At 61.8% G+C, this 10304-nt stretch overlaps 2 protein-coding genes across 7 annotated transcripts in view; one reads left to right on the top strand and one right to left on the bottom strand.

The window, feature by feature from the left end:
• The first annotated feature begins 260 nt into the window (after positions 1-260).
• LOC118543349 (coiled-coil domain-containing protein 74B-like) lies at positions 261-5932 on the top strand. The gene is made up of 8 exons (XM_036104302.2): positions 261-602; positions 1749-1790; positions 2828-2884; positions 3835-4015; positions 4853-5030; positions 5107-5186; positions 5269-5340; positions 5496-5932. Exons 1-8 carry the CDS (start codon positions 344-346, stop codon positions 5632-5634), a joined length of 1008 nt encoding a protein of 335 aa, XP_035960195.1. The 5' UTR covers positions 261-343; the 3' UTR covers positions 5635-5932.
• A 677-nt stretch (positions 5933-6609) lies between these two features.
• MED15 (mediator complex subunit 15) overlaps positions 6610-10304 on the bottom strand; it is a 63744-nt gene continuing 60049 nt past the window's right edge. For 3 of the 6 annotated variants that reach the window (XM_078060672.1, XM_078060673.1, XM_078060675.1), the window contains 3 exons: positions 9854-9920; positions 9161-9321; positions 8336-9056 (listed from right to left, as the gene is read on the bottom strand). In XM_078060672.1, the coding sequence (XP_077916798.1) occupies positions 8645-9056; positions 9161-9321; positions 9854-9920 (640 nt within the window). In that variant the 3' untranslated portion in view covers positions 8336-8644. Of the gene's footprint in view, positions 7625-8282; positions 9057-9160; positions 9322-9853; positions 9921-10304 lie in introns of those variants that run through there. The other 3 variants (XM_036104292.2, XM_036104294.2, XM_078060674.1) reach the window with 2 other exon arrangements.

Below are 10304 nucleotides of genomic sequence, written 5' to 3'. Positions count from 1 at the left end.
AAAGCAGAGGGTTTTGTAATTAGTGGAAGTGGAAACTCAACCTTTTTGATTTTCGAATCTGTAATCCGTATCATCTATTCAAAAAGTGAACTATTAAAACAAGCATACAAAATTAGATATTAAGACCTACTGTAAAGGCAGACGATGATCTCAACTCAGAGGATGCCTTTTAAGTCAAGGTAGAACTTGACGCAAGCCCCGCCCCAAACAAGCCCCGCCCCCGGTCGGCGCACGCCCCGCCCCCTCGCACGCCCCTCGCGCCCGTTTCCATGGCGACGCGGCGCCAGGCCGGGGCAGCCCAGCCACCGAGTGGGCGTGCAGCGGCGGTGGCGGCAGCGGCTACATGAGCGCTGGGGTGGCGGCGGCCGGGCAGCGGCCCCCCAGCTCGGGGATCCCGGGCTCTCGGGGCGCGTCGCGCCCGCGCCCCCGCCCGCCCGCGGTCCTCCAGCACCCGGGACAGCACGGCGCGCAGGCTGGGCACAGCGACGCGCAGAAGCGGGTCTTGGACCTGGAGAAGAGCCTGCTGTTCCTGCAGCAGCAGCACTCCGAGACGCTGGTCAAGCTCCACGAGGAGATCGAGTACCTCAAGCGGGAGAACAAGGGTGAGTCCGGGCGGCGGGGCCGCGGGTGGGGCGCCCACCGCGGCTGGGGCCCAAGGGAGACGCCGACCTGCCGCCCCCGGGCGCCTCCAGCACAGAAACACGCGCGGACTCTAGAGCACGCAGGGTTTTAAGGAGGACACAGGGCAGCAAGCCCCACCCCGGGTCCTGCCACGCGGGGCTCAGACTCTCTTCCCCCGCCACCGGCCCCAAACCAGGGTCGTCTTGGGGGTCAGGGTGCGTCAGGGCCATCCCGTCCGTGGCATTTCCCGCAGTGAGCCCGGCCGCAGTCTCGTCTCTAGGCAAGTCAGGCCCGCCTGTTTTAAAAAACTTTGTGGAAGTAAAAAGTGCGGGCATACAGCTCAGTGATTTTCACAAACTAAACGCACCCAAATCAAGGGCCTACAATGCCCCGCACTATCCAGATCTCCCGTGCAGACTTGTCTCCTCAGGGCAGGGGCTTCCTAACTTGGCCCCGCTGGTGGCTCCTCACCACCATGGGCCAGGCCTGAAGCAGAACCTGAGGCCTTTTACTCTGCTTCCCTCTCCCTTCTCCCTTATGTTTTGGCTGGAGCTCCTTCCCCCACACACGGAGTCCTGCCTCAGTTTCTCCCCACCTTTCTCCTGCTGTCTTTACTTGAAGTGCTAAGTGTGAGATCAAGGGGTATCCATTATGTCAGGAATCCCCCCTTTTGACATAAGGAGTTTTGAGTCTCACCCCTGTCCCTCCCTGATGCCCAGGCTGGATGTGGCCTGCCCACGTCCTGGGGGTCACTCGATCATTGCTCTGACCACGTTTGCCCATCCATGGCTAGGGGCTCCTGGAGGGCTCGCTCAGCCTGACTCACTCTGTCCTCCTGGAGCGGGGGCCCCACCTAGCAGAGGGTGCCTTACAGATGTCATGGGCAGATGGGTGGACTTCTGGCGAGGCTCTCACCCAAAGGCTCCGGCTCAGGAACAGCCAGAGGGATTCCTGGTCCTAGGGCACCCAGGGCAAAGACTTGGCCCATGGGCAGGGTCCTGGCTGCCAAGGTCATGTGTGAAGTCTCTCAGGGGTTCAGCAGGAAGGGAGTGCCCAGGGCAAAGCAAACCTCTTCTCTCAAAGTGGCAGCACCTTCAAAAATGACCGGAGCATGTGTTTGCTTTCAGATCTCCATTACAAGCTAATAATGAATCAGAAGCCAAAGAAAGGTAAGAATGAGGCCCTCGGGTGCCTGATGGGAAGTTGCTGATGTCTGGAGCAGCCCCTGGGTGGCTTGTGTCCACCCAGCTAGCCGCACTGGCCTATCCCAGTGGGGAGGGTTCCTGGGGGACCTGGACAGACGCCACTGCCCCCAGCCACGGTTTGGGTGGCTGTGTACTCAAGCACAGCAGGTGGGGCTCTCGGGGATCCCAAGGCCTGAGGTCTGTGCAGTTGGGAAGGCGGCAGAGCAGCTGCCCTCCCTAGCCTTGCTGCTCTGAGGGATTCTTTTCCTTGGATTGCTGCTATGGCAGGCCCCAGGCTCCCTCTAAAATGCTGGCGAGCCCTGGGCAGCCCCAGCCCTGTGCCTCTGGTCCATCACTTCCTGGCACAGAAGGCTCTGGGCACAGTCCTTCCAGGGAGCCTCTCTGACACTCCACAATGACCAAGAGGGCTGGGGGAAGGAAGTAGAGACGCAGAGACCTACAGCCACTTACCCATGGCCCTACCTCATCCTGATAGTAGCCCATCCACTTTGCATGTCCCGCAGTCCAGCCCAGGGAGACTCAGGCTGTCTTGGGCCTTCTCTCCCACTTACCTTTGGGGCCAAGTCTGAGTGGTGCTAGCCTGGAATGCCCCAGTCTTGGGGGGTGTCAGGGCTCCTTTCCTAGGGGACAAAGAGAATGGGGTGGTGGTGGGCCCTCCTCCGTCGGGGCAAGAGCTGTCCTTGGCAAGTGGCAGGGCCTGTTAGTGGTCCCAGTCCTGTGGCACCAGGGGTCCCTAGTGGGACATCAGAAGAGGTCATCCTCCTTTGGGGCTTCTTTGGGCCCAAGCCCACTGCTTTCTGGATGGCCCTTCAAGAAATCACTTTTCCCCTGGCCTTGGCTCTGCCTCACCAGAGTAGGGGAGGACCCTGCATGAATACATAGGCCTGCAGGGCCAGCAGGAGGGCACAGGTGGCCAGCCCCTCATCCATGGGGAGGGGCGGAAATGTCTGGGGACACTAGGATGGAAGGCTCTGCAACTGACCCTGTGCGTTCTCCCACAGGCAGCATTTCCAATTCCAGCTTTCAGTCCATCAAGTCCGTCTCAAATTCGACGTCAGGTGAGCACACACCCGCACCCTCTGTGAACGCAGGGTCAGGGGAGGGGCACATGCCCCACTGGGGCCTGGGGCCCAATGGCCAGTGTGGGGCGCTGGCCAGGTTGCTGTAAACCCCTGGTGGTCTTCTGCTGGACACACCTCAGGGGAGCACCTTTGCCAGGCTCTGGGGGTGGCTGAAGGGAGCCAAGGAGGGTGACCCCCAGGTGCCGTGAGCTGACACCAGCAGGAAGGGGCTGAGGTGGGGTGTGACAGGACCGCAGGCTGGCCAGAGGGAGGCTGCAAAAGCCTGGTGGGCTTGGCTACAAAGGGAGTGGATGCCAACGTGGGGCACAAGGCCGTTACGGCAGATGCACCCCGACATACAGAGAGAGGAGCCTCTGAGCCTCCCTAAGCTGTCTTCCAGGGAGAGGTGGCACGCAGGTGGCCTGGCAGAAGCCCTGCTCATCTTGTCTCCCCCCGCCCCCCCCCCAAGCAGGCAGGAAGCAGGTGGGATGGCCCTGCCTAGAGTTCTGGGCTTGTGGTGTCCTTTGCAGAGGGAAGGAGCCGATAGCCTCTTCTTCCCACTCTGCCTTCCTGAGGCCGGGCATCCTCACAGGGGCAGCCCTCGCTCTTTCTACGCAGGGCCCAGGCAGGCAGTGGGCCTTGTCCTTGGAAAGGAAACCTGTGCAGGCCGGGTCCCAGAGCTCTCATTCAGTGTCATTTTGCCCAAAATGGGGTGCTGCTTCAGAGTCCGGGAACAGCTATGGGGCCACCCCCAGCCCTGGCCTTCCCTGAGTACACGTGGGGCGGGCCTGCTTCACGGAGCCAGCTTCTACCGCAGTCAGCAGGCACCACCCACAGGCCCTCAGACCCTCGTTCGGGTCTATCAGCCCTCCTTTACGAGGCGGAAACTGAGGCAGGGGGCGGGCACTCCTTGGGTGGACTTGGGCACTGGTTCTTGATGCCCACAGTGACTACCCTGGCTGCAGCCAGCTCTCAAGGCAAGGCCAGGACCCAGCTTAGCTTCTCCAAGAAGCAAGACTCGAAAGCTGACGTTCCCCAGAAGACGGACCTGGAAGAAGAGAGCCCAGTTGCTGCCCTGTTTCACAATAGCAAGCTGGACAAAGCCCCAGGGACGCAGGGGCCAACCAAGTAAGGACTCGCCTGGACCCTGTGGGCACAGCGCCCATTTAGTAGGTTCACATTCTGCAACCAGCCAGCTGCTTTGCCCTTCCAAATGGGCCACTCTCCTGAGTGAAAGCAGACTTGCTCCAGGCTTGCCCATCTGGTGGGCACTGCCTTGCCCCTTTCCCCTGAGGGTCTGCAGGGTCCCTGTGCTGACCTGAGCCCACATGAGGGTGCCAACAAGCAGCCCCAAAAACATTTTCTCACAGAAATGGAAACAAAGTAATTTGGCCTTTAAATTAACTTGTTTACAAGAGAACAGTTAAGTCGGGTTCCTGGGCTCACCCCTGGGAAGGGTGCTTGGCCTCTGCAAGGCATGGAGCCAGCAGGCCAGAGCAAGACTGGGGCGCTGACACCTGAGTTTCTGGGACTTCCCTGGAAAGCAGCAAGGAACCTGGACTTTGCCTCCGAAACGGAGACCCCGTTGTCCCCTGGGTAGGGCCACCAGCAGGTCAGGCTCCTGCTTCTCGGCACAGTCCTTAGATTCTCTCTCAACCAGCCCCACAGGTGCGGGGTCAGGGCTGAGGGCAGCCACGCAGCTTGAACCACATCTGACCCTCAGTGCACCTTGAGAGAGGAGGCAGGGGTGGGCCCAGGTCACAGCTGGCACCGGAGGGCCCCCCCACCCAGTGCCAGGACCACCCTGGTCAGCAGAAGGGAACCGCGCCCTGAGGAGGCTGCGTGGACACCCCTCATCCCCACACTGGTCTCACAGTGGTGCGGGTGCTGCCGGGGAGAGAGGTGGCGGGTGGTTAGAACAAATCCTGGCAGGCTAGCTCTGGGCTGCTGCAGTGACTGTTCCAGAGATGAAGAAGGGGAGGCCTCCAGGGCAGTAGCCGCCTCTGCGGCAGGCAGCCAGCACAAGGGCAAGCAGCCCCACGGGATGAGCCTGCCCCCGTACCTGCGCAAGCCCACCACGCTTCAGCAATGTGAGGTGGTCATCCGCCAGCTGTGGAATGCCAACCTCCTGCAGGCCCAAGAGGTGAGGCTCGGACTGCTGGGGGCGGGCAGTGCCTCCGCGGGCCCCGCCCACTGCCCCTCTTCTCCCTGCCTTCCAGTTGCAGCACCTCAAGGCCCTCCTGGAAGGGAATCAGAGGCCCAAGGCTGCCCCCGAGGAGGCTGGGCCCAGCTCTCCCAAGTGAGTGACCCCTCGCAGCCCCCCACCCCACCACAGCAAGGTCTGCTCCTCTGGGGCTCACTGCTGACTCCTCCTTCACCAGGGACCAGGAGGCCCTTCACCCGGGAGCCATGCAGCTCCCCAAGGTCCCCACCAAGGGCATCCCCAAGAAATGGTGAGTCCCACCGGCAGGGGGAGGGTGGGGTGGCCTCCGAGCCCCGGACGGAAGGGACCGGGACAGCCCAGTGCTTTGCCTGGGGCCGCACTGCCAGCCACGTCTCGGCTCCTGCTCCCGATGGCGCCTGCAGTGACGTCCCTCTGCCCCAACAGCCTGATTCTGAGCCCGATGCCCGTGGCGGAGCGCTCCATCCTGCCGGCGCTGAAGCAGACCCTGAAGAGTAACTTCGCCGAGCGGCAGAAAAGGCTGCAGGTGGTGCAGAGCCGGCGGCTGCACCGCTCTGTGCTCTGAGGCCCGCGGCACCCGTCTGCGTCTGCGCGGCAGGTCTCGGCCAGGCCCGTGCCCCTCCCCCGCACCCCTCCGCTGGAGACGCTCCCCCTCCCTAGATAGCACTTTCAAAGAATTCTAATACGTTTAGGCCAAGCGAAATTCCAGATAAACAAAACTCGTTGTAGATAAAGTACTTGGTCTCAGAACTGGGAAATTATTTTCTTGCTCGGTATTTTGCTATTCTGCGTTTACAGGAAAACGTTATGAAATAAACATTACCCTACCCTGTTGAAGACTGGAAGTAAAGCTCGTTTCTCCACTTGGGCGTCTCATCCCTCACTGCTGTCGGCATCACTGCGCCGCTCTGCGTCCCCAGCTCTGCTCCCTGCAAGGGGGAGGGGCCTGCCAGGGCGGTCCCGGGCGGGGGGGGGGGGGGGGCTCGCGGCTCTTGTGGGGCCCGGCATGCTCTCCCTTCTCAGAGTGCAGGGGGCTCCCGGGCCCTGGGCACAGGGAGAGACGCCTTCTGCCCCCATCGGCGCCGGCCGGCCTCCACAGGGACAAACAGCTGAGGAGCCATGCTGCCGAGCGGGCCTTCCCCCGGGGAGGGCCTCGTCCCGGGAGAGCGGGCCTCTCCAGGGCTCTGGGGCCCCACCCTGTGACACTCCCACCCCACGAGGGCCTCACAACCGTAGCTTTCTAAGGCTCATGGGTGCGGGCAGTGTCACGTCCCCCCGCCCCTGGCAGGACCGGGCTCCGGGCCCCACTGGCCGTTTCCTCAGTGCTCATCTCTGCCTCTTCTGTCTCCGGGCAGCAGGAGTTTGGCCAGAAACCTGGGTGAGGTCGAGGCACTAACACTCAAAAAAGGGTGAACTAAGGCCTGGGCGTCCATGGCCATCTCCAAGGTGGGGAACCTGGCTCAGCCCCGACAGCATTCCTCACTGGACAGTGGTCCCCAGACTTTCAGAGGGGAGGGGACACAGTGACAAATTCATGACAAACACAGGAATAATAAATTTATTGTAAGAACCACAGATGACACGGTAGTGCACATAGAAAAGGGGAAACCTCTCATCGCCAGAGGGCCGGTGGGCTGATGCCCTGTCAGGGAGCCTTCACTCTCTGGAGTGGTTCTGAGGACGCCACGTCCCGAGGACACCGCCCTGACCCAAGAGTGGGCACGGTGCCGGGACAGGGTCCACCCAGGTGCCCCTGCTCCCCAGGCACCCCCACAGTGCTGAGCAGACCCCCATGGCTTAAAGGGAGAATGCCATGAGGTATGAGGCCCAGGCGATGGCAGGGGATTTGCAACTGCCTGCAGGCCGACCTTCCCTCTGAAACGCGGCCAGTGCCCTTGGATCCAGGAGCTTCCCTGTGGCTTGCCCCACATGCCAAAGTGGCTGGGTCTGAACCCAAAACCGTGACCAGAGAATTCTGTGTGTGTTTTCAGGGATTCCTATGCTTTCCACGTTCCCCTACAGAAACAGGAAGTATTTTCTGGTGCACACACACGAGAGGCTCTAGCAAGACCCTGAGTTCTCCCCCGTGCTACTGAGGAAGGACATGGGCCTTGGAGAGGCCGAGGGGACAGCAGCCCAGGGAGGAGCGCACAGGGCTGGTGGCGTGTCCAACTCCCTGGGGAACGTCCCAACCCCACCACTGATGCAGCCAGCTCCACAGCCACCTGCCCCAGTCATATACAAGTGTGGGAGGATGTTTGGCAGGTCCCCAAGGCAGAAGATAAAAGCAGGAAAGCTAATCTAAGCCCAGGCTCTCTAAGGGAGCCAACACCTAGAAATGTCCGACACGAGGGTGCATGTCCTCTGTGGCCCTGACAAGGCTGCCGGCTCTCCCCGTGGTCCCCAGTGGCTGGGTGGCTAGGCAGCTGAGAGGCAGGCCTGGTGGATGCTCTGCGCCCAGGTGTTGAGCAGGGCTGTGACCGAGTGCTTGTCGGGGAGCTGCAGCAGCCTCGAGGTCATGCACCGGTGCACCGACTGCAGGAAGGGGTTGGCGTCTGCAACAGAGCAGCGGGCCATGAGTGCTGCTGGGCCTGCCACTGGGCCACACAGCAACTCTCTATGCACGGGCTGTCCCAGACACAGGGGTGGTGTCTGGGGCATTCCACCCAGCCAATGTGACCAGGGATGCCATCTCCCACACAGCGGGGTGGCCGACGGGCTCCCCTCCCAGGCCCACGCGTCAGTGGAGAACTAGAACGTGGACAGGTCTGGAGCCCAGGACTCTCCCTCAGGGACAGCTTGGGATCCCAGCCCTATGCACCAGCTCTGAGCTGCAGGATCACTGGTCCCCATCAATAGGGCTCTCTCTGGGCCTCTGGTTTGAAGCCATGTCACTCAGATGGGTCCCCAGGAGCCCTAGCTCCTTCTGTGCTCCCCTATCAGCCTTGCAGAGGCCTCCAGGGGCGGCTGGGCCTGCTCACTCCTCACCCACTGAACATGGCTGCCCTGCAGATGCAAGACGGACAGAAGAACACCAAAGGTACAGAGCCCTTTCTCTCCAAGTGATTTCTGGGCAACTCCACTCCTGTCCACAAAGGGGCAGCCAGAGAAAGGGGAGGAGGGGCCTCTGCTGCGGGAGCACAAAGGAAACCCGGGTTGCCTAGAGCTGACCCCTGCTGCCAGGGCCCCTAGACAGCAGCCATAAGGCCTCACCACGGCTGTCCTCTCGGCTCACCCACCGTACTGCCACTGCCGGTTGATCCATAGGGGGCTCTGGGCGGGGTAGTCGGCAGGGACACTGAGCTCCAGCGGCGGCACACTCGGGAGATCCTTGTCATCTGTAACACACGTAGCTGTGCCTGTGACCTGGCCCAAGGCCCCAGCCTGCCCTGCCTCACAGCCCTGCTCCAAACAGGGCCCTTCATAACCCAAAAGGTTCTGGTGAGGCTTGCTGCAAAGTCTGGAGGTCGCTCTGACTCCCAGGCTTCCACATCTCCCTCGGGCCTCAGGCTCCATACCTGGATGGCAGGGAGGGGGCTTCCCCGGCAGGCGGTAAGAGGAGAGAGTGTGTGGGCTCAGGGCTCAGCCCTCAAGGCACATCCTAGGACAGGTATGTGTGAGGTTCCAGAAGGACGTGGGGATGGTGGGCTTCGGGGTATGGTGTGAGTGTGCCTATTTGTGGGAGGCCCAGGGCATGTCATGATGGAACACGCGGGCCTGGGCTGGGCCTGCTCTGGGGTCGGGGCTGGCGGCAGAGCCCTGGGGCTGGAGTTCAGGACTCTCTCTCCCACAGCACCAGCCCCGCCTCCCCAGTACGCACCCAACTTGCATATCAGGTGGACGGTGCCGTTGTTACTGCAGTGAGAAGGATCCAAATTCACCAAGAACTTAGGGTCTAATCTGGCCACCTCCCCCTGGAGCACGTTGGGGATGCTCTGCCGCTCATCGTCTTCAAACTTACGCTTCCGGGTGCACATGACCGGGGCTCTGGAGGAGGCAGCTGTGGTCACCACACTGGGCTAGGCTGTGGCCCACGGCCCACTGCCCACCGCCCAGCACCAGTGCGAGGCTGAGCCCCGGGCTATACGTACGTGATGGGTGGGCCGTGGATGGCTGTCATGGCCGGCACGAAGGTGCGGTACAGGGAATGGTTAAAGACAGGTGAGCGGATGTTGGCCAGGACAGCATCAAGGAGTGGCTGGCACAGGTACTGCTGTTTGGTTGGCGGCACCGGGGGCGGTGGGGGCGTGGGCTGGGACAGGACAGCGGGGTCAGCAGCTCCCTCTCGGGGGGGCTTTCCAGACCCCGAGGTCCTCATCCTCACAGCCAGACCTCCACGGCCTCCCCACCACCTCTGCCCGCTAGGACAAATACAGCTGATCCTGCATGCATCCTCCTGCCTCCTGCAGCCCTGACCTTCCCCAGAGAGCCCTCCCCCCAGGGCTTGGCCTCGTGCTGGGTGCGGGCGGTGGGAGCGCAACGGTGGAGATGGGCATACACCAAAGCCCGCGAACCTGGGGGATGGAGGGAACACCCACAGGACCACAGCCGGAGGGTGACTTCTCCCATGTTCCTGCACATGCTCTCCTTCCCCACAGCCGACCTGACCGGAAGGAAGACTCCAGGGCAAGGTCCCCAGGCTGAGCGGCGTGCCCCCTCTACCCACACCTGACTGTGAAGGCTTCTCCCAGCTTGTGGTTGTGAGTTGCTGTGGGATGAGTCCCAGTCTCCCCAGAGATGCCTGCGGCCCTTTGAACACCACCAGGCCATGGTGCCCCACTCACCACTGCCATGTCATTCTTGAGCTTCTCCAGGGCAATCTCACACTTCTGCAGTGTTTTCAGGGGGCACCTGTGGGGGAGAGGGGATGTGGCTGACCCTCTGTGCTTGAGGATGGGGCGCTGATTCCAACCACCGCCCGCCTGGCTTCCCCTGGTGTGGATGGAGCCAGCCTCGGCCACCAGAACCCTCCACAGGAGCCCCAGCCAGTGACTAGCTGCTCCTAGATCCAGAGTATAAGGCAAGATCGTCCCATCCCCAGGAGTGGCCCAGTCCTGGTTGGCAGAATAGGGAATAAATGTGATGGGCCAGGGGGGAGGGACAGAGGTCAGGCCCCTGCCCCCCAGCCCTATAATCCCAATGAGGGATCAATCCAAGAGGGCTTGGAGGGTGGTCCAGATCCAAGAGGTCTAGTTCTGCAGTTTCCAGCATTCTGCCCAGTAAATGGAACAGAGA

Source organism: Halichoerus grypus, chromosome 13 (assembly GCF_964656455.1).
Source record: "Halichoerus grypus chromosome 13, mHalGry1.hap1.1, whole genome shotgun sequence".
Taxonomy (NCBI): domain Eukaryota; kingdom Metazoa; phylum Chordata; class Mammalia; order Carnivora; family Phocidae; genus Halichoerus; species Halichoerus grypus.
This window is presented reverse-complemented; position numbering and strand designations above follow the sequence as displayed.

Coding starts and splice junctions, on each gene's coding strand:
- LOC118543349 (XM_036104302.2), top strand. CDS start 344: ATGAGCGCTGGGGTGGCGGCGGCCGGGCAGCGGCCCCCCAGCTCGGGG. Junction 603..1,748: donor CCTCAAGCGGGAGAACAAGG/GTGAGTCCGGGC, acceptor GTTTGCTTTCAG/ATCTCCATTACAAGCTAATA. Junction 5,031..5,106: donor ACCTCCTGCAGGCCCAAGAG/GTGAGGCTCGGA, acceptor CCTGCCTTCCAG/TTGCAGCACCTCAAGGCCCT.